We start from the raw sequence: 24542 nt of genomic DNA on the forward strand, positions 1-24542 counted from the left end.
GAATTTCACAGGTTTACCACTCTCTGGATGAAGAAATAGCTCCTTATCACATTCCTAAAAGGTTTATCCCTCAGACTATGACCCTTGGTTCTGGACTCCCCCACCATCGGGAACATCCTTCCTGCATCTGCTCTGTCTACTCCTGTTAGAACTTCATAGGTTTCCATGAGATCACCCCCCCGCCCCTTCATTCTTCCGGACTCCAGCGAATACAAGGCTAATGCGACTCAATCTCTCCTCACATGTCAGTCCCGCCATCCCGGGAATCAGTCCGGTACTGATATCTCGGAGGGGTGTGGGGCTGGAGTAGATTATAGAGATAGGGAGAGGGCAAGGTCACGGAGGGATCTGAAAACAAGCAGGAGAATTCTAAAACTGAAGTATTGTTTAACTGGGGGCCGCTGTATGTCAGCAATCGCAGAGGTGCTGGTAGGCGAGAGTTGGTGCATGCTCGGACTTGGACCACAAAATTTTGGATGACCTCAGATAGGGTAGAAAGTGGGAGGCCCACTAGGAGTGGGTTAGAATAGTCAACTTGAGAGGTAATAAAGGCAAGGATGAGCATTTCAGCCACAAATGGCAGAGTGGAATGATGTTACAGAGATAAAAAAAATGATATTCCAGCTCCCTTTCAATTTCAACATTGATATTCTTGTCGCAATTGCAGCTTGCATCCTTTTTTACAAAGTGATGGAATCATACACAATGTATAGTATATATCAAAACCTGCATCAGTATATACATATAAGTTTCTGTATAAAGAAAAATGAGTGCATTATACATGAACAAATACTTTGGTTCATTTATATAGCATCTTTCCCAACCTCAGGAAACCCCAAAGAAATTCACCACCAATTAAATACTTTTTGAAGTTTAGTCACTGTTATAGTGAATAATCTCTCCCTCAATGTCAACGAAATGAAGGAGATTGTCATCGACATCGGGAAGCGTAGGAAAACATGCCTCTGTTTACATCGAAGTTGAAATGGTCGAGACCTTCTATATTTTAGGTGTTCAGATCGCCAACAAGCTGTCCTGGTCCCCCCACGCCGACACTATAGTTAAGAAAGCCCACCAACATCTCTATTTTCTCAGGAGGCTAAGGAAATTTGGCATGTCTGCTATGACTCTCACCAACCTGTACAGATGCACCATAGAAAGCCTTCTTTCTGGTTGTATCACAGCTTGGTATGGCTCCTGCTCTGCCCAAGACCGCAAGAAACTACAAAGGGTCATGAACGAAGCCCAGTCCATCACTCAAACCAGTCTCCCATCCATTGACACTGTCTACACTTCCCGCTGCCTCGGAAAAGCAGCCAGCATAATCAAGTACCCCATGCACCCTGGACATTCTCTCTTCCACCTTCTTCCATTGGGAAAAAGATACAAAAGTCTGAGACCACATACCAAGAACACAAGAACAGCTTCTTCCCTGCTGCCATCAGACTTTTGAATGGAGCTACCTCGCATTAAGTTCATCTTTCTCCACACCCTAGCTAGTGGGGCCAAATAGCCTGCGTCTGCTCCTGTATCATATGTTCGTATGTTCTCCTGCTTACCTTGTTACACTACATTCTGCACTCTCTCATTTCTTTCTCTATGAATGGTATGCTTTGTCTGTATAGCGCACAAGCAACAATACTTTTCACTGCATGTTAATACGTATGACAATAATAAATCAAATCGAAGGCAACACAGCAATTTGTGCATAGCCAGCTCCCACAAACAGCAATGTGATAGCGACCGTGTAATCTGTTTCGGGAGGTTGAGGGGTAAATATTGCCCAGGACTTCGGGGAGAGCTCCCCCACTTGTCCACTCCTGTTTTCACACTGGTTCAGAATAGCTGAGGTCAATCTGAGAGAGCAGATGGAATCTTAGTTTAAACATTTCATGAAAATGGCACAGCCGACAGTTCTGTAACCTCTCAGCGCTGCCCTGGAGCTGTCAGTGTAGGTGTAGCAAAGAGGCAGAGACATCTTCCTGCCAGTTATTCAGCCAAACAGACCAACACCTCCCCTCTCCCAATGGTCTGGACTCTGTCCAGACACCTCATATTATGCTTACTGCCATAGACTCCTTCTGACCACTATGAAGGTGTGTACTTGTTGGCCGAAGGAGCAAGATAACAATCTGCTCAAATTCCAAGGATGTAGATGCATTGGAGGTGGTTCAGAGGAGGTTTAGTAGATTGATACCTGGGATGAGTGAATTGTCTGATGACGATAGGGTAGGCCTGGACTTGTTCCCACCGGAGTTTGGAAGAGTGAGGGACGACTGGATTGAAGTATACGACCTTGACAAGGTGGATGTGGAAAGGTTGTTTCCTGTTGTGAGTGAGTCCAGAGCTAGGGGACACCTTTTTAAAATTAGGAGTTGTCCTGGGATGGGGAGATTGTTTTTCTCTCAGAGGGTAGTGTGACCTTGGAACTCTCTGCCTCAGAAGGCAGAGGAAGTGGGGTCGAATGGCCTGCCTCTGCTATAAGACCATAAGACATAGGAGCAGAATTAGGCCACTCTGCCCATCGAGTCTGCCCCGCCATTCAATCATGGCTGATATTTTTCTCATCCCCATTCTCCTGCCTTTTCCCCATAACCCTTATGATCCCCTTATTAATCAAGCACCTATCTATCTCTGTCTTAAAGACACTCAATGACCTGACCTCCACAGCCTTCTGCAGCAAAGAGTTCCACAGATTCACCACTCTCTGGCTGAAGAAATTCCTCCTCATCTCTGTTTTAAAGGATCATCCCTTTAGCCTGAGGTTGTGCCCTCTGGTTCTAGTTGTTCCTACTAGTGGAAACATCCTGTCCACGTCCACTCTATCCAGGCCTTGCAGTATCCTGTAAGTTTCAATAAGATCCCCCCTCATCCTTCTAAACTCCAACGAGTACAGACCCAGAGTCCTCAACCGTTCCTCATACGACAAGCCCTTCATTCCAGGGGTCATTCTTGTGAACCTCCTCTGGACCCTTTCCAAGGCCAGCACATCCTTCCTTAGATTTGGGGCCCAAAACTGCTCACAATACTCCAAATGGGGTCTGACCAGAGCCTTGTACAGCCTCAGAAGTACGTCCCTGCTCTTGTATTCTATCCCTGCTCCTGTATCACATGTCCGTATGTCCTGCTTACCTTGGCAAACGGTCTTGGGTGAAAACAATTGACTCTTGTTGATTGTGAGTTAGTAGCCTTCCCCCACACTGGCAAATTCTAGGATTAATTTATTCTATGCGGTGTGGAGTGGGTGAATGTATATGGAAGTGCCGTAACTTTGCAAGAGGGGGCATGAGGAGACAAAGGAGTTATTTTGAAGGTGGGGAGGATCAGATCCTTGGCATGTGGGTCATGAGGGACCATGGTTGGTGTAAGATGGAGTGGGTGGTGTGCATTCCTTGGCGTGGAAAGGGGATGGGAAGACGCCTTCACCTTACATTCTAAAAGACTGTCTCATGAAGATTTTGGCTTGTGACATTACTGAGGGGCCGTGAACCATGCCTCATTGAAAACTTGGCCCAATCCCATGAAAGCTGCAGAGTACACGGACTTGCCTATCCCAACAACGGAGCCTGCCAGGTCGGGAATCCAAGGTGCAGACTTATGACCCAAACTGGCTTGCACCCCTTGAATGCCCTGCTTAAAATTGTAAACCCTGGGAATGGGATCCGGAATCCGGTCCCTCAAAGGTGGAAGTCAGGGCTATTGCATCCAGTGTTTAACAGCTGTTAAAACTTAAAAACAAAACAGGAATTTATTAAATGTTTCTGCAGCTGGAATTTTCCAACTGCTCGTGTCCCATCACCGCTGCAAGTCGGGACGGAGAATTTGGCGCTCAGCCACATCTCCGTTCACTGCCGCGGGAACAGAAAATCCCGTTGGCTGGAGAATTCCGGCCTGCATCTCCGACCTCACTTCAACTTATTGAAGTTTTTGGAGTATTGCGTACAGTTCTGGTCGCCGCATTATAGGAACGATGTGGAAGCGTTGGAAAGGGTGCAGAGGAGATTTACCAGGATGTTGCCTGGTATGGTGGGAAAATCGTATGAGGAAAGGCTGAGGGGCTTGAGGTTGTTTTCGTTAGAGAGAAGAAGGTTAAGAGGTGACTTAATAGAGGCATACAAGATGATCAGAGGATTAGATAGGGTGGATAGTGAGAGCCATTTTCCTCGGATGGTGTTGGCTAGCATGAGGGGACATAGCTTTAAATTGAGGGGTGAGAGATATAGGACAGATGTTAGAGGTAGGTTCTTCACTCAGAGAGTAGTAAGGGCGTGGAATGCCTTGCCTGCAGCAGTAGTGGACTCGTCAACATTAAGAGCATTCAAATGGTTATTGGTTAAACATATGGACGATATTGGAATAGTGTAGATTAGAGGGGCTTTAGATTGGTTTCACTGGTCGGCGCAACATCGAGGGCCGAAGGGCCTGTACTGCGCTGTAATGTTCTATGTTCTATGATGTGGAGATGCCGGTGTTGGACTGGGGTGGGCACAGTAAGAAGTTTCACAACACCAGGTTAAAGTCCAACAGGTTTATTTGGAATCACGAGTTTTCGGAGCACTGCTCCTTCATCAGGTGGTGAAGGACATTATGTGATGAAGGAGCAGTGCTCCGAAAGCTCATGATTCCAAATAAACCTGTTGGACTTTAACCTGGTGTTGTGAGACTACTCATTGATGATCGTGAATGGTCGTGTGTGACGGTGGAAGAATCTTCTCCTTGGCCTTTGGAACGTGCTTTTGTTCTGGAGCATCGGAAATTCAGCTGCTGGACGTTTAAACTGTGGGGCTTTCTTAAAAAGCCTGCAAGCCGATTTCCAGCTCCAACATGGCGTTGGCGACCTTTTAAAAATGGCGCCAGCGTCTGCACGGCTATCAGCTGATGCAGACCTCCTACCGTCAATGCTGGAATTCCCACGCCGTCCAACGGCAAGCCCACATCACCCTCTTGCACGAACGTGCAGCCATGTAATCAGGGTCAGCCGACTGCCACGGACCCATTGCCAGCTCCCCGACCCGGTGCCTGCTCCCCAACCCGGTGCCAGCTCCCCAACGCGGTGCCAGCTCCCCAACCCAGTGCCTGCTCCCCGACAACTTCCAGGCCCACCAGCGGCTGCCGTAATGGTAGACCTAAATCCAGTCCGTTCTGATTCCGCACCCCCCCTCTCCACCACCCCCATCTCCCCCTTCCCACCACCCCCAATTCCCCCCCACCACCCATCTCCCAGTCTCCACCGCTCCCATCGCCCTTCCCCACTGCCCCATCTCCCCCTCCCCATCGCTCCCATCTCCCCCTCCCCACAACTCCATGTCCCCCTCCCCACCACCCCATCTCCCCTCCATCACCCCATCTCCCCTTCCCTACTGCCCCATCTTCCCCTCCCCATCGCCCCCATCTCCCCCTCCCCACAACTCCATGTCCCACTCCCCACCACCCCATCTCCCCTCCATCACCCCATCTCCCCTTCCCCACTGCCCCATCTCCCCCTCCTCACTCCCTCATCTCCTCCTCCCCACTCCCCCATCGCCCCCCCCTCCCCACTCCCCCATCCCCCCCTCCCCACCAAATTCAGGACAACGGTCACTTACAGCTACATAGAGGGACACCGCCATCCCTGGCTCGAATACACATGATTGGATAATCAGACTTGGAGACCGCATTGCTGTTAGTGATGAGACTGGTTTTACAGGTATAATTTGTTATAGAATCCCTACAGTGCAGAAGGAGGCCATTCGACTCATCGAGTCTTCACCAACAACAATCCCACCCAGGCCCTATCCCCGTAACCCCACATATTTCCCCTGCTAATTCCTCTAACCTATGCACCCGGGACACTAAGAGACAATTTAGCATGGCCAATGTGCACCTTTGGACAGTTTGGATGGTTATTAGTAACTATCTTCCACAAACTGCATTTTGCTAGATGGAGCACCCTGCTTTTATCAAGAGGTGTTGCTGTAGTTTCAGCCAATGAGTTCTGGTTGCTGTAGTTCATGCAGACTCTATTTAACTAGATACTGTAGGTTGTTTGATAGACAAATAGACTCTGTTTGCTGAGTGAATGGACATCTCCAAAGTAGATTGTTTGGTATGACTGATGCCAGAATTCTTGCTTCACATCTGGCAAGCATTCTGGACACACTCTGTAGACACCATAACTTAATGAGAGATTTACCAGGAGGCCAATGTCAGAGTGCTGGAAGAATCAGAGAATCAGAGAATCTACGGCACAGAGACAGGCCCTGTGGCCCAAACTGGTCCATGATGCCCATCTAAGCTCACCCCATTTTCCTGCATTTGGCCCATATCCCTCTAAACCTTTCCTATCCATGTTTTTGTCCAAATGCCTTTTAAATGTTGTCAATGTCCCTGCCTCAACCACTTCCTCCGGCAACTCATTCCACACACGCACCACCCTCTGTGTAAAAAAGGTTGCTCCTCAGGTTCCCATTAATTCTTTCCCCTCTTATCTTAAATCCTCTAGTTTTTGATTCCCCAACCCTGGGAAAAAGACTGAGTGCATTCACCCTATCCGTGTCTCCCATGATCTTATACACCTCTATAAGATCACCCCTCCATCTCCTACGCTCCAAAGAACAAAATCCTAGTCTGTCCAATCTCTCCCTATAACTCAGTCCCTTGAGTCCTGGCAATGTCCTTGTAAATCTCTTCTGCACTCTCTCCAGTTTAATAACACCTTTCCCATAGCAAGTTGACCAAAACTGAACTGATGGTATTTTATGCTGGCTCTTGCAGCTATTTCCTCTTTCTGAAGAAGAACATTTGCAGGACTAAGGAGATAATAGCAACTCACTATTTGCTTAAAACCACAGTATACCGATTACTTAAGATTAGCTTCGACATTGGGACCGGAATTTTCCAGTTGTTTACACAGCTGGGATATCCTGGTCATGCTGATGTCGTATTCCTGCCATGAGTTTCCCGGCGGCATGGGGTGGAATTAATGGGAAATCCCATTGACAGTGGCAGGACCGGAAGATCCCACCACCGGCCAAAGGCATACCATTTCCCACCAGGAGAAACACATTGTAGGGACTCCAGAAAATCGCCCCATGGGGCTGGAGTTTGGCAGGTGGGTATTCCATAGAAACAGGAGAAGACCAGTCAGTCCCCTCCGCCTTTCAATTAAACAGTCTCTCTCCACTCACGCTGCCTGTACCTGTAAAGACTCACATTCTAACCATTCTTCACATTCCAATCTATAATTATCTTGCAATTGTGTCTTTGCCTATACATGCCACGTTTGTGAAACTTACCTCTCCACTCACCTGATGAAGGAGCAGAACTCTGAAAGCTCGTGATTCCAAATAAACCTTTTGGACTTTAACCTGGTGTTACTATGCCCACCCCAAGTCCAACGCCGACATCTCCACATAGAGTCATAGAGGTTTACAACAAGGAAACAGGCCCTTCGGCCCAACTTGTCCATGCTGCCCTTTTTTCTTAAACCCTGAAGCTAGTCCCAATTGCCCACATTTGTCCCATATCCCTCAATACCCATTTTACCCATGAACTGTCTAAACGCTTTTTAAAAGACAAAATTGTACCCGCCTCTACTACTGCCTCTGGCAGCTTGTTCCAGACACTCACCGCATCATTCAATTAAATCACAGCCAACCTGCATCTTAACTCCATCCACCTACTTTGGTTGTGTAACCCTGAATACCGGAGCCTAACAAATGTCTATCAATCTCGTTTTTGGTTCCACTATTGTAAAACAGCGGCGCTTTTACCTTGATGTGTGGCCACTGATTGAAACTGGTATATAAAAGACTGCCATCGAATGTCTTTAATGAAGCTTAAAGGGACTCACCCCCAACCTGCACAGCCAGAGGAACGGGCTTGCTGAAGACACTGGTCGTAACGTAGTCAATGTGGCTGGTGAGATAACAGGAGTAAGCTCCAGCGTCTGCACTCTTCACCTTGGCGATGTAGAGGTTCCCCGTCACCTGTGAGATGAAGTGACGGTCATCTGGCATTACGAAGTTTGGGATTTCACCGATAAACCAACGATATGCGGGACCTGGCATGCCAAACAAATATTCAAAGATAAATCAATCAATCGATCTGTCAGAGCTCAGGGCAAATGATCAGAGACTAACTGTGTGACTCAGCTTTCAAAAGTGAAAAATGAAGCTGGGGAAAAGATGGCAAATCATAGAATTTGATTTGATTTATTATTGTCACATGTACTGGGATACAGTGAAAAGTATTACAAAGAACAAACAAAGAACAAAGAACAATACAGCACAGGAACAGGCCCTTCGGCCCTCCAAGCCCGTGCCGCTCCCTGGTCCAAACTAAACCATTCTTTTGTATCCCTCCATTCCCACTCCGTTCATGTGGCTATTATTCCCACTCTGTTCATGTGGCTATTATTTCTTGCTCGCTATACAGACAAAGCATACCGTTCAGAGAGTACATAGTGGAGAAGAAAAGGAGAGAGGGCAGAATGTTGTGTTACAGTCATAGCTAGGGTGTGGAAAAAGATCAGCTTAATATAAGGTAGGTCTATTCAAAAGTCTGATGGCAGCAGGGAAGAAGCTGTTCTTGAGTTGGTTGGTACGTGATCTCAGACTTTTGTAGCATTTTCCTGATGGAAGAAGGTGGAAGGAAGTATGTCCAGGGTGCGAGGGATCCTTGATTATGCTGGATGCTTTTCTGAGGCAGCGAGTCAATGGATGGGAGGCTGGTTTGAGTGATGGACTGGGCTTCATCCAAGGTCCTTTGTAGTTTCTTATGGTCTTGGGCAGAGCAGGAGCCATACCAAGCTGGGATACATCCAGAAAGGATGCTTTCTATGGTGCATCTGTAAAAGTTGGTGAGAGTTGTAGCGAACATGCCAAATTTCCTTAGCTTCCTGAGAAACATTAAGAAGTCTCACAACACCAGGTTAAAGTCCAACAGGTTTATTTGGTAGCACGAGCTTTCTGAGCGCTGCTCCTTCATCAGGACTCACTGATGAAGGGGCAACCTGTTGGACTTTAACCTGGGGTTGTGAGAGCCCTCACTGTCCCACCCCAGTCCAACGCCGGCACCTCCACATCATTCCTGAGAAAGTAGATGTATTGGTGGGCTTTCTTAACTGTGGCATCGACATGGAGGGACCAGGACAGGTTGTTGATGATCTGAACACCTAGAAACCTGAAGCTCTCAACCACCTCCATTTCATCAGCATTGAAGAACGGCCATGAGATGTGGGGTTGCCGGCGTTGGACTGGGGTGGGCACAGTAAGATGTCTCACAACATCAGGTCAAAGCCCAACAGTTTTATTTGGAATCACAAGCTTTTGGAGCGCTGCCCCTTCATCAAGTGCTCACCTGATGAAGGAGCAGCGCTCCGAAAGATCGTGATTCCAAATCAACCTATTGAACTTTAACGTGGTGTTGTGAGACTTCTTACCGTTGATGTAGACAGGGGCATGTCCTCTGCTACGCTTCCTGAAGTCGATAGCTATCTCCTTCGTTTTACTGACATCATCACGCTGACACTGGCTCTTTGAAGGAACTATCTGGTTGGTATCCGACCTCCCCTCATTCTTCATAGTCCTCCAGTTACTGTTCCTTTCAAAAATGTATCTGTGATGACTTCAGCCAGGCTAATGAGGTTGGCTTGCTAGAGTATGAACTACCTGATGGTTAAGTCAGGGAGCCTCATGCTCCCTATTTAAAGCAGGTGTGTCAGACTCCCAGCCTGCATTCGGCAGGGAGCAACTGGAGAGCTGGCTGTGTACAGATGTATGGTGTAAATAAAGTAACTTGATAACAGGACTTTCGCCTCTGTGGAGTTATTACAGTATCCTATTCCCTTTTCAATAAGATACAAATCTGCTTCCAACACCCTGTCCAGCAGTGCAGTCCAGATCGAAACAACTCACTGTTCAAATACTTCTCCTCATGTCTCTCCTGGCTCTGTCCTCGGTGACTAACCTCCTTGCCAGTGCAAACAGTTTATCTCGAGCTGCTCTCTGCAAAACCTTCCCAATTTTGAACACCTCGATTAAATTTAACGCTCCATAATTAAAAGGAGATTCAATAGTTAAAAATATCAAATGACTGTGAGAAACAAATCCCATTAAGACCAAGGAAGCCATGAAATTAGTACTGGAAGGAGAGAAATAAAACACTGCATATATTGAAATGTGAAATGTGTGGTAACTACAGAATGTCAAAGAAGGTGTGAAAAGGATTCACAGGGAATCCTGTAAATTGCAAAGGCTGGACTGCTTTTATTTTGCAAAGTCACTGACTAGAAAGGCTGCATTTGACACATTTCTTGGGGGGGTGGTGCACATAACATTAGGCCAATTCCCACCCCACCCTCACGCCGCCAGGGACCTGGGTTTGATTCCCGACTTGGGTCACTGTCTGTGTGGAGTTTGCACGTTCTCCCCATGTCTGCGTGGATTTCCCCCGGGTGCTCCGGTTTCCTCCCACAGTCCGAACGACGTGCTGGTTAGGGTGCATTGGCCATGCTAAATTCTCCCTCAGTGTACCCGAACAGGTGCCGGAGTGTGGCGACTAGGGGATTTTTACAGTAACTTCATTGCAGTGTTAATGTACGTTCTCAGAAGATTAAGGAAATTTGGCATGTCAGCTACGACTCTCACCAACCTTTACAGATGCACCATAGAAAGCATTCTTTCTGGTTGCATCACAGCTTGGTATGGCTCCTGCTCTGCCCAAGACCGCAAGGAACTACAAAAGGTCGTGAATGTAGCCCAATCCATCACGCAAACCAGCCTCCCATCCATTGACTCTGTCTACACTTCCCGCTGCCTTGGCAAAGCAGCCAGCATAATTAAGGACCCCACGCACCCCGGACATTCTCTCTTCCACCTTCTTCCGTCGGAAAAAAGATACAAAGGTCTGAGGTCACGTACCAACCGACTGAAGAACAGCTTCTTCCCTGCTGCTGTCAGACTTTTGAATGGACTGACCTCGCACTAAGTTGATCTTTCTCTGCAACCCTAGGTATGACTGTAACACTACATTCTGCACTTTCTCCTTTCCTTCTCTATGAACGGTATATTTTGTCTGTATAGCGCGCAAGAAACAATACTTCGGCCCACCAAGTCTGTGCTGACACAGGTGCCTCTCTAGTCTAATATTTTCTTGCCTCTACGTGGTCCATATCCCTCTATTCCCTGCCTATTCGTGCATCTATCCAGATGCCTCTTGAACGTTGTTATAGAATCTGCTTCCATCACCTTCTCTGGCAGCGCGTTCCAGGCATTCACCATCCTCTGTGTGAAATATTTGCCCCTTACATCTCTTTTAAACTTTCTCCCTCTCATTTTCAACCAATGCCCCTGAGTAATTGACCCTTCAACGCTGGGAAAAAGACTCTCACTATCCACTCTATCCAAGCCTGTCATAATCTTGTAAACCTCTATCAGGTCCCCCCCTCATCCTCTGACACTCCAATGAAAACAATCCAAGTTTGTTCAACCTTTCTTCATAGTCCATATCCTCCAAACCAGGCAACGTCCTGGTAAATCTCTTTGCACCCTTTTTAATACATCAATATCCTTCCGCTAGTGTGGCGACCAGAATTGTACACAATACTCCAAATGTGGCCTAACCAAAGTCTTATACAGCTGCAACATGATTTTCCAATTCCTATACTCAACGCCCTGGCTGATGAAGGCCAGCATGCCATACACCTTCTTGACTACCTTGTCCACCTGAGCTGCCACCTTCAGGGAACTGTGGATCTGCACGCCCAGATCCCTCTGTATGCTAATATTTCTAAGAGTTCTACCATTTACTCTATACTTTCCTTCTGCAGTAGATCTTACAAATCGCATCACCTCACATTTGTCTGGTTAAATTCTATTGCCTCTACGCCAGGCAAGACTGTTCTCTTCCTGTTGGGGAGCACTTCAGCGGTCACGGGCATTCGGCCTCTGATATTCGGGTAAGCGTTCTCCAAGGCGGCCTTCGCGACACACGACAGCGCAGAGTCGCTGAGCAGAAACTGATAGCCAAGTTCCGCACACACAAGGACGGCCTCAACCGGGATATTGGGTTTATGTCACACTATTTGTAACTCCCACAGTTGCGTGGACCTGCAGAGTTTCACTGGCTGTCTTGTCTGGAGACAATACACATCTTTTTAGCCTGTCTTGATGCTCTCTCCACTCCCATTGTTTTGTTTCTTAAAGACTGGATTAGTTGTAAGTATTCGCATTCCAACCATTATTCATGTAAATTGAGTCTGTGTCTTTATAAGTTCTGTTTGTGAACAGAATTCCCACTCACCTGAAGAAGGGGCTCAGAGCCTCGAAAGCTTGTGTGGCTTTTGCTACCAAATAAACCTGTTGGACTTTAACCTGGTGTTGTTAAACTTCTTACTGTGTTTACCCCAGTCCAACGCCGGCATCTCCACATCATAAATTCTATTTGCCATTTTTTGGCCCAGGTCTCCATCCTTTCACGCGGCTGGGATTCTCCAGTCCTGCTGCAGTGAATGGAGTTTTGGCTGAGCGCCAAATTCTCCGTTCACGCTGGCAGCGGGGCGGGAACGGGTGAGATCAGAGAATCCTGCCTCTGGTCTGTTTTGGCCTATCTCGCTTGGTTTTTGCCCATCCAGAAAGTTGCCTTTGGTGCCGGTCGTCAAGAACCAATGCTGCCAACACAGCGTGGCCGGATGTACAACCAGACACCCTGAGGTGGAAACAGGAGAACATCGCAATGGAGCAGAGAATGGGATTAGTCGCCTTTGAGTTGTGTGGATGGATAGTTCTGAAGTCCTTTGCAAGTTTTACATTCTCACTGAACAGTCTGCAGCTCAGGGTAGATCAAGGCTCTCTTGCAGTAATGATGTGGAGTTGCCGGCGTTGGACTGGGGTGGGCACAGTAAGTAACCTCACAACACCAGGTTAAAGTCCAATGGGTTTATCTGGTAGCACGAGCTTTCGGGGCGCTGCCCCTTCATCAGGTGAGTCACTCACTTGATGAAGGGGCAGCACCCCAAAAGTTCGTGCTACCAAATAAACCTGTTGGACTTTAATCTGGTGTTGTGAGCTTGCTTACTCTTGCAGTAAGGTTGAAAGTAAAGCAGACAAATTACTTTGCATTTCTATAGCACCATTCACAGCCACAGTACGTCCCAAAGTTCTGTATCGCCAATGCATGTTTCCCTGTGTTAAAACTGAAGCGACTCTTTAAAAGTACCTCAAGCACAGAGCCAATCACATGATCAAATTGCCGCTTCTGGGATCTTTCTGTGCACAAATTGGCTAGCACGTTTCTGAGTGATTAAACGTCAAAATGGATATCATTGGCTGCAAAGTGCTTTGGGCTGTCTTGAGGTCATTGAGGCGCTATATTAATGCAACTCTTTCTTACTTTGTAAAGTAAGAGGTCTCACAACATCAGGTTAAAGTCCAACAGGTTTATTTGGTAGCACGAGCTTTCGGAATGTTGCTCCTTCTTCGGGTGAGTCTTCTTCAAGGAGCTTGTGCTACCAAATAAACCGGTTGGACTTTAACCTGGTGTTGTGAGACTTCTTACTGTGTGCTTACCCCAGTCCAACGCCGGAATCTCCACACCATTACTTTGTAAAATAAGTGCAATAGGAGTTAACACTGAATGCCCTCAGCGGATGTTACAGAAAACCTCTGTGCAAAAAAAATATTTGTTTCTTTCCTGTTGTGGCTATTCATTCCGAGTGACTCAATAAGTCAAATTGTGTTTTCTGTCCCTGGGTTTCCAGATTTGACTGGTTTCTTTTTGGCACAGAGTGGCTGCGGGGGCGGGGGGTGGGGGTGGGGGGGGGGAGGGGGAAGTGCGGGGGTTTGTCTGTTTGTAATTCAGGACATTGGTTTCTGGTGGCTGGCCAGACATTAACTTTCTGTAGCTCTCACTTCTGTTCACAAGAACAGATGGACGGCACTGAGTGATTCACTGAGAAACCGAGATGAACGAGCAGCAGATCTTCGTGCAGGGTGCTGGCAATGTTGAAAAGCGCGGGGAAGGAAAACATAGGTACACAGCACTTTGGAGGCCAGGTCATTGAGTGACTTTAAGACAGAAATAGATAGGTTCTTGATTAAAAAAAAGGGATCAGGGGTTATGGGGAAAAGGCAGGAGAATGGGGATGAGAAAAATATCAGCCATCTTTGAATGGCGGAGCAGACCCGATGGGCCGAGTGGCCTAATTTTGCTGCTGTGTCTTATGGTCTTCTGGTAGATCCAATTCAGGTGGGAGCTATAAAATAAATGGCAGAACCATCAGGAACATAGACACACAGAGAGATCTGGGAGTACAGATCCACAGATCCTTAAAAGTGGCAGCACAAGTGGAAAAGGTGGTGAAGAAAGCATGTTTGCCTTCATTGGACGGGGCATCGAGTATAAAAGTTGGCAAATTATGTTACAGTTATATAAAACGTTGATTAGGCCACATTTGGAATACTGTGTCCAATTCTGGTCACCACACTCCCAGAAGCACGTGGAAGCTTTGGAGAGGGTACAGAAAAGGTTTTCCAGGATGTTGCCTGGTATGGAGGGTATTAGCTATGAGGAGAGATTGAATAAACTGGAATTTTGTCCTCCCTGGAAAGACGGAGGGTGAGGGGCGACCTGATAGAAGTTTATAAAATTATGAGGGGCATGGATAGGGTGAACAGATGGAAGCTTTTTCCCAGGGCAGAAATGACAATTACAAGGGGGCACAAGTTCAAGGTAAGGGGGGGAAGGTTCAGTGGAGATGTGCGGGGGAAGTTTTTACACAGAGGGTGGTGGGGGCCTGGAATGCACTGCCAAGTGAGATGGTTCAGGCAGTTACATTAGCCACATTTCAGACTTATCTTGATAGGCACATGAACAAACGGGGAATAGAGGGATATAAGCGGTTGGTTTGGATCGATCAAGGTGATCGGCGTAGGCTTGGAGGGCCAAAGGGTCTGTTCCTGTGCTGTTCTCTGTTCTTTGTTCTTTGTTCAGATAAATAATTTTTCGGTGAGACGAAGGGATTCTCCGACTTTGTCCGGGGCTGGGATTATCCGGTCCCGCTGCAGTGAATGGAGGTTTGGCTGAGCGCCAGATTCTTTGTTCTCGCTGACAGCGGCAGGGGGTGTACAACATCGGAGAATTTCGACCTAAGTTCAGGCTTTGTGAATGTTAGTTGTGGCTAAGCGGGTCGCACCTTTCCCTTGGAGTCAGAAAGTTGTGGGTACTTCAGCGGTTTGAGAAAAATTTAGGCCGATGCTTCTAGTGCACAACCGAAAGTGGTGTGGGAATTATTTTACAACAACCATGGCAGGCAACTCTGTCAGCAAGGATGGAGAAAGCTTATTATCAGACAAGGCCTCATTGAGGTCAGCGGGTGCACATTCAGGAAAGAAACTAATCTAACTTTGTGTAGGTTTCATAAACACTGCATTCCTGGCCTTGGCCACAGGATGAAGCAAAGACAAGTTACCATGGCAAATACCCAAAAAAACAAGATATGGTGACGTATTATGCTGAGGAAGGAGATGGGTTTCTATTGGATAAGAAAGGGCAAAAAGCGATGCTATGATTGGTGGACTATGTATGCAAATGAAGGAGTAGAAAGTTGCTCGTTTCTCATTTGCCCTAATTAACTATAACTGTTAATTGTCTGTATGAATCGGGAGAACATCCAACAGCGCATTGCGCTGAAGGTGTGTCCTCCTTGCTAGCAAGTAATAAAGCTTTGGAGATTTGAGTACTCACCATGCATTGTCTGGTTAATCCACAATCTCACCTTCCAGATACGACATTGAACTAAGCCTGCTCTCAGATAGATGGAATACATGGTGTGGAATTATTTGAAAGAGGATCTGGGGAGTTCTGGTCAATGCTATTGTTATTCCAGGTCTATATAGATCGTTGCAGCCCCTTTTTTTATTATTTTAAGGGCTTCATCTTCAATTTTTGGCTGCACTTCAGAAGCACACTCCCGGAGCGAGATTCTCCAGCCTCTTAGCTGCATGTTTCCCGCCAACAGGAGGTGGCGCATTGTTTGCTAGCGGCAGGATTCCCTGTTCCAGCTGCTGTCAATGGGAATTCCCATTGACGTCACCCCATGCCAACCCACAGGCGAGGGTGCACTGCCGACGGGACCAGAGAACCCTGCCAACGTGAATGGCTGGAGAATTCCGGTCCTGATCTTCGGCCACCCGGCGCGGAGGATGTGGGCAGATTGGAGGACCTCCTCCTGGGCCTGGCTAAGGTGTCCATTGACAGGCCCAGGCAGCCGGCCGTTGTGGAGAGGGGTGTTTGTTTGACCTGGCTGTCTGCACCACCCCCTCCATGGCTACATTCATGTCCAGGTGTCCCCAGAGTGGGAGTACGTGGTGTCCGCTTGAAGTTTTTCGTGACTTGTAGGCACCACCAGGGCTGGACTCCTTCATCAATCCCCAACACAACATTTTAATTTGAGCAGATAAATTTTCTTTAACCTTTTGTCTTTTGTTACAGTGCCCCTTTGAGAGGCTATTGCCCTGTTAATTGGTTTGTTTGAGTTGATTTACTGTTGCTTTAAAAGAGCGACGCTAAGTGGATTAGCAGACCAAAGGCATGTTGTAAATGGAAGATTTATCAAGCAAAGGATTAGTGTCCACTTTCATACTTCACCACCTGGATTGGGGTTCATTTATCAGTCAGTATCTATCCCTAACATCACAAAACAACAATGATCTCATTGCTGGGAACTGGATAAAATTTGTTACGTGGAAACATAGAAACTAGAAGCAGGAGTAGGCCATTCGGCTCTTCGAGCCTGCTCTGCCATTAATTTTGATCATGGCTGATATCAAATTCAATATCCTGATCCCCTCCTTCCTCCCATATCCCTTGATCCCTTTAGCCCCAAGAGCAATAACTAATTTCTTCTTGAAATCACACCACATTTTGGCCTCAACTACATTCTGCGGTAGTGAATTCCACACATTCACCACCCTCTGGGTGAAGAAATTTCTCCTCACCTCAGTTCTAAAAGATTTACTCCTTATCCTCAAACTGTGACCCCTGGTTCTGGACTTCTCGCACCATTGGGAACATTCTTTCTGGATCTACCCTGTCTAACCCTGTTAGAATTTTATAAGTTTCTATGAGATCCTCGCTCACTCTTCTAAACTCCAGTGAATATAATCCTAACCGACTTAGTCTCTCCTCATATGACAGACCTGCCATCCCAGGAATCAGCCTGGTAAACCTTTCCTGTATTCCCAATATAGCAAGGATGTCCTTCCACAGATAAGGACACCAAAACTGCCGATAATACTCCAGGTGTGGCCTCACCAACATCCTGTATAATTGCTGCGTATCGTACATCAGCACAGGCCTTCAATGGCTGTAAAGCCCTTTAGCATGTCCTTCCAAAGATGTTACATACAAGTGGTTGTCCTTTCTTTGAGAGCCTGTAGATTGAAGGAGGAAGGGAAGGCTGGTGGAGGTAAGGAGTTCGGCAGTTTTGATTGGCTCTATTGGCATGAAACAGTGCGACAGAACGGAGGTTTATGCGATTACCTGGATAATGTGGGGGAGCGTTGCAAGGAAGCATCAACCCCGTTCCTTCAGTCACTTTCACCAGGTCCCTCTCTTCTGTTGAAAACTGCGAAAGATCTAACGATAAGAAGAGTGAATCAGTTGAATGGCGAGAGGTTTAACTGAGAGATTTCTGGACACAAGAAAATGGTGCATTCGAAGTTCGAGCATGTTACCACCCTCATGGCAGTGTCATCATATTGTTCAAACATAACCAATGTGATGTGTGATGGCTCTTCCCCTCCCACCCTGTTGTTTAACGGAAAGGTGCTTGGGTCTAAACCCAGCCCCAGCACAGACATTTGTCACTGGGCAATGGTCTGAGACTCCTGGCTACACCACCCACGAAAATCATCCTTAATTGGCCGCAACTCTTGTCAAAGCTTTTCTTGGTGAAGGATTTACTTTCAGGCTCACAAAGCACATGTTACCTTGAAGGTGGTGGGAGTGCTACGACAGGAATACACGTTGCCACATTTGCAGATTATGATTCACACCATAGCATTGTCCACAGGCACAAGGCAGGACTTGAAGCCTCTTTTCTACATTCCATGGCCACCTTTTCTCCACTTGCCAGAAAATTAGTGTAGGATATTACCCTCCAATAAATATCCATGTCTGCGATGCTCATTGAGGGGCTCAATATGACTTGTAGATATTTTATAAACAAGACTAAGGGGGTGGAATTTAATTGAGGGGAAATTGAAGGCTTAGTTAATGTCTCCAAGGAATGACCTGATAGAGAGGATGATCTCATAGAATCCGCACAGTGCAGAAGGTGGCTATTCGACCCATTGGGTCTGTACCGACTCTCCAACAGGGCATCTAACCCAGGCCCTATCCCCGTAACCTCATGTATTTACCCAAATAATCTCCCTAACCTACATGTCTTGGGACACCAAGGGGCAATTTAGCCTGGCCAAACTACCTAACCTGCACATCTTTGGACTGTGGGAGGAAACCCACACAGACACGGGGAGAATGTGCAAACTCCACACAGACAGTCATCCAAGGCTGTAGTCGAACCTGGGTCCCTGGCGCTGTGAGCCAGTAGTGCTAACCACTGTGCTGCCCATCTAATTTCTCATTTCATATGAGCCCTTTTGCAGCAGTTGGCATGAATGATTCCATCAGAATGGACAACCTTCAAAACAATCTAAATTTGCGAGAGAAATGGAAGTTTGCCATGAATATTGCAAAGCCAATAATCTGGGAGGTCTTTGGCCACCTAATTTTTGGGTCCTGTTTCATTTCCTGGGCCAGGGGCTGATGGGGATCTGGATGCCAGACTTCTGCCAACAGTGCTTTGTAGCAGCTATGGAAGTTGCAGGACACTGGCCTGAAGTGGGCTTCTCCATCTTGGTGCTGAATAACCTGCCGGGCCCATTCCACACAATACAATCAAGACCTGGGACTCACCAGGCAGGTGAATGGAGGCAATGTTCCATCACTCCAAAGGTGGAATTTTATGGCCACTCCCACCAGAAGGATCTTCCAGTCCCACCAAAGTCAAAGAGCTTTGGAACAGCTCACCACATTTTGTGCTTCCACCCTCTGCCATGACAGGACCATAACATACTGTCTGGGTTCATTGAGACAACAATATAGTCCAGCATAGGAATTACCAGGAACAATGAGGAAACTTGCTGTGATCTGCTTCTTATTTGGTTTTAACTGAATACAAGAATCGTTACGGTCCCTGGCCCCCAACATACATTTCTACTTTACAATTAGGGGACTAATCGGAGGCAGAGGAATCTCTGAACATCGGCACCAGCGACTGAAAAACTCACAGCCGAAACGAAGGAACGCCTCTTTGCTTATGACGGTCCCAACTGAGTTCGTTGCTAGGCACTGATAGGATCCAGGGTCTTTGGATCGCGTTGGGTAGCTGATCACCAGGTTCCCTCCAACCAGACTGTAACGATTATCCCCTTCAATGTTAACGTCTGTCCCATTGACTTTCCATCTGCCGGGAAGAATGATTCCAGAGAACCAGATAATTAGACTTATTACTGTGAACAATAGATATCCTCTCAAAAATCTTTTCCCCAATTATGACAAAATTGCCACGGTCTGAAATCAAATCTGCTCATGGAGTTCCGTAGAGCTAAAGCTACTCCAATATAACCTTATTATTTAACATTTCATTTGACCAAATGCATTCTCATTTATCCCATGATATAGAATTCTAATGGGTTAAATTACTTTCCATTTCAGAAAGTTCTTGAAAGAAATAAAACACATTTGTACCAAAACTGAATCAGCAAATGTTTTCCAGTTACAAGCATTCTGCTAAGTGTTAAGTGGAGATGGATATTTACATCAGATCTGTTCTCGGAAGCACCTCAAAACGCTTCACACCCTTCACACCTGAGGAAGGATGTCCTTGCTACAGACGGAGTACAGCGAAGGTTTACCAGGCTGATTCCTGGGATGGCAGGTCTGCCATTATGAGGAGAGACTAAGTCGGTTAGGATTATATTCACTGGAGTTTGGAAGAGTGAGAGGGGATCTCGTAGAAACTTATTAAATTCTAATAGGGTTCGACAGGGTAGAGTCAGGAAGAATGTTCCGAGTGGTGGGGGAGTCCAGAGCTAGGGGTCACAGTTTGAGGATAAGGGGTAAACCTTTTAGAACTGAGGTGAGGAGGAATTTCTTTGCCCAGAGGGTGGTGAATGTGTGGAATTCACTACCACAGAAAGTAGTTGTGGTGAACCATAGATGGTTACCACTATGGGTACTTGTACATATGTTACTCTTGTTCCTGTTGGGGTTAGGGTTGGGGTGTTCCACCTGTTAGCATTGTTCTGTGGTACACTCCGTTTGGCTCCGCCTTCTTACAGGAGTACAAAGGTCACTGCTACTTCCTAGTGGCCCTTAGTCTGGGATAGTATTGTTAAGCAGTATGCTCTATTCTTGTTGTGAATAAAAGCCTTTATTCCCGGGTACGACCAAGCCTCCCGAGTGAATTAATCGCGCATCAGTAGTTCAGGCCAAAATGTGGTGTGATTTCAAGAAGAAATTAGATATCGCTCTTGGGGCTAAAGGGGTCAAGGGATAAGGGAGGAAGGGGGGATCAGGGTATTGAATTCGATGATCAGCCATGATCGTGATGAATGGTGGAGCAGGCTCGAAGGGCCGAATGGCCTCCTCCTGCTTCTAGTTTCTATGTTACTATGTAAGTTACTTTGAAGCATCGGGTGGAATTTTCCCATCCCGCCTGTCATGGGAATCGTAGCGGGTGGGGCCGGATCATGCAAAGGTCCCGTCGACCTTGGGAGGGATTTTCCGCTCTTGGGACAAGCGCGACCGGAAAATCCCGCCCATCGTGCCTGCTGCCATGTGGACCAAGGTGGCAAAAAGGTTTTTTGTAACCTACAGCCAGGGATCTTTGGGATGGTTTGGGTGGGTTCACACGCATTACAATGGGAACTAACTGGGGAGCGGATTGGTGCAGTAGATTTCTACCTCATGATAATGGGTGGCAAAATCTACAGAAAGGAAGTGGACAGGAGTAGCTTGCCCAACTCTGTGCAATGGGAATTGGCACATGAGGAGCAGGATTATGAGGGCAGACTCCACACGCCTCTGCCAGGCCGGCTCAGCCTCCTTAAATTTTTTTTGGGTGATGGCCCTTCAGTTAGAATGAGCTCTCAACCATCCGGAGACCAGCAGCTCCGTGCCACAACAGAATCAGTGACCATGGTCAGTTCTGCGGAATGTCGGGGAGGTGGACGGCACGGTAGCACAGTGGTTAGCACTGCTGCTTCACAGCTCCAGGGACCTGGGTTCGATTCCCGGCTTGGGTCACTGTCTGTGTGGAATTTGCACATTCTCCTCGTGTCTGCGTGGGTTTCCTCCGGGTGCTCCGGTTTCCTCCCACAGTCCCAAGATGTATGGGTTAGGTTGATTGGCCATGCTAAAATTGCCCCTTAGTGTCTTGAGATGCGTAGGTTAGAGGGATTAGCGGGTAAATGTGTAGGGATAAGGGGGTAGGGCCTGGGTGGGATTGTGGTCGGTGCAGACTTGATGGGCCAAATGGCCTGTTTCTGCACTGTAGGGTTTCTTTGATCTGTGGAGGAGGGACCATGGATACCCCCAAACCTGGATAGGTCTGGGACTCCACTGGGCCTAGGTTGGCAGGCCCTGGTGAGGGGGTGAGGTTGTGGGGGGAGGGTGGCTGGGATGCTGAGGGTATGTTAGATAAGGCAGAGAGGAGGGTGGATGTGGGGTGCCAGAACTGTGAGGGGAAGTGGGGTGGAGGTGGTGTGTTGGAGGGGCTATGATTTGCGCAGGGTTTCCGGGAAGGAGGCATCTCTCCTTTCAGCGATCAGGGTCTACAAAAGGATACAGAGAGGTTCCGCGAGCGGACAAAGATCTGGCAAATGGATTATAATGTGAGAAAATGGCTGGAATTTTAGCACCCTGACTGCCACGGGAATCAGGGCGGGCGAGGGGCGGACAATGGAAAGGCCTAGTGATCTTGGGTGGGATTTTATGGTTTTGGGACGAGCGAGACTGTAAAATCCCGCCCAATGTCAAATTGTCCATTTTGGTGGGAAGATGTGTATTATCTAAGTGGTGAGAGATTGCAGAACTCTGAGATGCAGAGGGATCTGGGTATAGAATCCATAGAATCCCACAGCGCAGAGGGAGGCCACTCGACCCATCGAGTCTGCACCGACCACAATCCCACCCAGGCCCTATTCCCGTAAACCCATGCATTTACCCTCGCTAGGCCCCCTGACACTAAGGGGCAATTTAGCATGGCCAATCCACCTAACCCACCCATCTTTTTGGACTGAGGGAGGAAACCGGAGCACCCAGAGGAAACCCACGCAGACACAGGGAGAAAGTGCAGACTCCGCGCTGGGAGTGACCCAAGCCGGGAATCGAACCTGGATCCCTGACGCTGTGAGGCAGCAGTGCTAACTATTGCGCCACCGTGCCACCATAGCCTGGTACATAAATTACAGAAGGGTAATATGCAGGTTCAGCGGGTAATTAAGAAAGTTAATGGAATGTTATTCATTGCGATCTCAGCTGGTCAGAACATTGTTGTGGAGATGCCGGCGTTGGACTGGGGTAAGCACAGTAAGAAGTCTCACAACACCAGGTTAAAGTCCAACAGGTTTATTTGGTAGCAAATACCATAAGCTTTCGGAGCAATGCTCCTTCGTCAGATGGAGTGGTCTCTGTTCTCAAACAGGGCACAGACACAGAAATCAAATTACAGAATACTGATTAGAATGCAAATCTCTACAGCCAGCCAGGTCTTAAATGTACAGACAATGTGGGTGGAGGGAGCATTCAACACAGGTTAAAGAGATGTGTATTGTCTCCAGACAGTACAGCTTGTGAAATTGTGCAAGTCCAGGAGGCAAGCTGTGGGGGTTACTGATAATGTGACATAAATCCAACATCCCGGTTTAGACCGTCCTCATGTGTGCGGAACTTGGCTATCACGACAGCGCAGAGTCGCTGAGCAGAAACTGATAGCCAAGTTCCGCACACATGAGGGCGGTCTAAACCGGGATGTTGGATTTATGTCACATTATCAGTAACCCCCACAGTTTGCCTCCTGGACTTGCACAATTTCACAAGCTGTACTGTCTGGAGACAATACACATCTCTTTAACCTGTGTTGAATGCTCCCTCCACCCACATTGTCTGTGCATTTAAGACCTGGCTGGCTGTAGAGATTTGCATTCTAATCAGTATTCTGTAATTTGATTTCTGTGTCTGTGCCCTGTTTGAGAACAGAGACCACTCCATCTGACGAAGGAGCATTGCTCCGAAAGCTTATGGTATTTGCTACCAAATAAACCTGTTGGACTTTAACCTGGTGTTGTGAGACTTCTTACAGAACATTGTTAGCAAACTTTCAGCCCATGCTTGAAGAACACTCGCTCAGTGGTAAGATTTCTCGGACAAGCAAACTGTGCACTACCTGTACTTAGGCTGGGGGCTGGCTCGAACGTGGCAGTTCAGCGTCATCCTGCCTTCAGTCGAACCTTCAGGATACAGGGTGTTCGATGGCTGCTCTTCGAACACTGGCCCGAAATCCCCCTTCACACTTTGGACAGCAGCCCAGTCTGTAACACAGAAAGAAAACACATCAGTGCTCAAGCTGTCAGCATTGTGTTTGCACCTTTCTTCTCCTCCGAGAGGGCTGACGGAACTCTCTGCTGTCCCCTGAGTATTAGTGCTCCAGTAAACCACTGAAATAACGTGTGCACAAAAACAGTGTCTTGGAAATGGACCGCGATGCAGGGAGCGTGGAACCGTTTTCTTAACGTGAAAATTGAGGCAGTTGGCAAACGAGGAAGGGAGAATAGAGGGGGACAGTCTGTGTTTTTTAATATTTGCAGTGCGCTGCTGGAAAGTGTGATGGAAGCAGATCCCAATATTAAACTTCAGGAGTGTAAACACTGGGAGGGGAAAAATTAGCAGGAGTCCGGAGAAAAACCAGGCACGGGTGAACTTAATTAAAAAGCTCGTTCAAAGTGCTGGTACAGACAGCATGGGTCAAATGGTCTCCTTCTGTGTTATTTCATTCTGATTTGTCTTTCAATGACATTGGTTATTTGTATTGCAGTAAGAAGCCTCACAACACCAGGTTAAAGTCCAACAGGTTTATTTGGCATCACGAGCTTTCGGAGCGCCGCTCCTTCATCAGGCGAGTGGAGAGTTGGGTTTCACAAACACGGCATATATAGACACAGACACAATTGCAAGATAATGGTTGGAATGCAAGTCTTTAGAGGTAATCAAGTCTTTACAGGTGCAGACAATGTGAGTGGAGAGAGGGTGAAGCACAGGTTAAAGAGGTGTGAACTGTCTCAAGCCAGGACAGTTAGTGAGATTTTGCAAGCCCAGGCAAGTCGTGGGGGTTACAGATAGTGTGACATGAACCCAAGGTCCAGGTTGAGGCCGTCCTCATGTGTGCGGAATGTGGCTATCAGTTTCTGCTCAGCGATTCTGCGTTATCGTGTGTCGTG

At 47.4% G+C, this 24542-nt stretch overlaps 1 protein-coding gene across 1 annotated transcript in view; it reads right to left on the reverse strand.

Annotated features, from left to right (window-relative positions):
- The window catches only part of cntn2 (contactin 2), a 213594-nt gene that overhangs the window by 82493 nt on the left and 106559 nt on the right, over positions 1-24542 (reverse strand). Inside the window, exons 3-6 of the mRNA XM_078242070.1 lie at positions 23492-23636; positions 19332-19507; positions 17521-17616; positions 7845-8041 (exon numbers count right to left, since the gene is read on the reverse strand). Coding sequence (XP_078098196.1) covers positions 7845-8041; positions 17521-17616; positions 19332-19507; positions 23492-23636 — 614 coding nt within the window. The remainder of the gene's footprint in view (positions 1-7844; positions 8042-17520; positions 17617-19331; positions 19508-23491; positions 23637-24542) is intronic.

Source organism: Mustelus asterias, chromosome 25 (assembly GCF_964213995.1).
Source record: "Mustelus asterias chromosome 25, sMusAst1.hap1.1, whole genome shotgun sequence".
Lineage (NCBI taxonomy): Eukaryota > Metazoa > Chordata > Chondrichthyes > Carcharhiniformes > Triakidae > Mustelus > Mustelus asterias.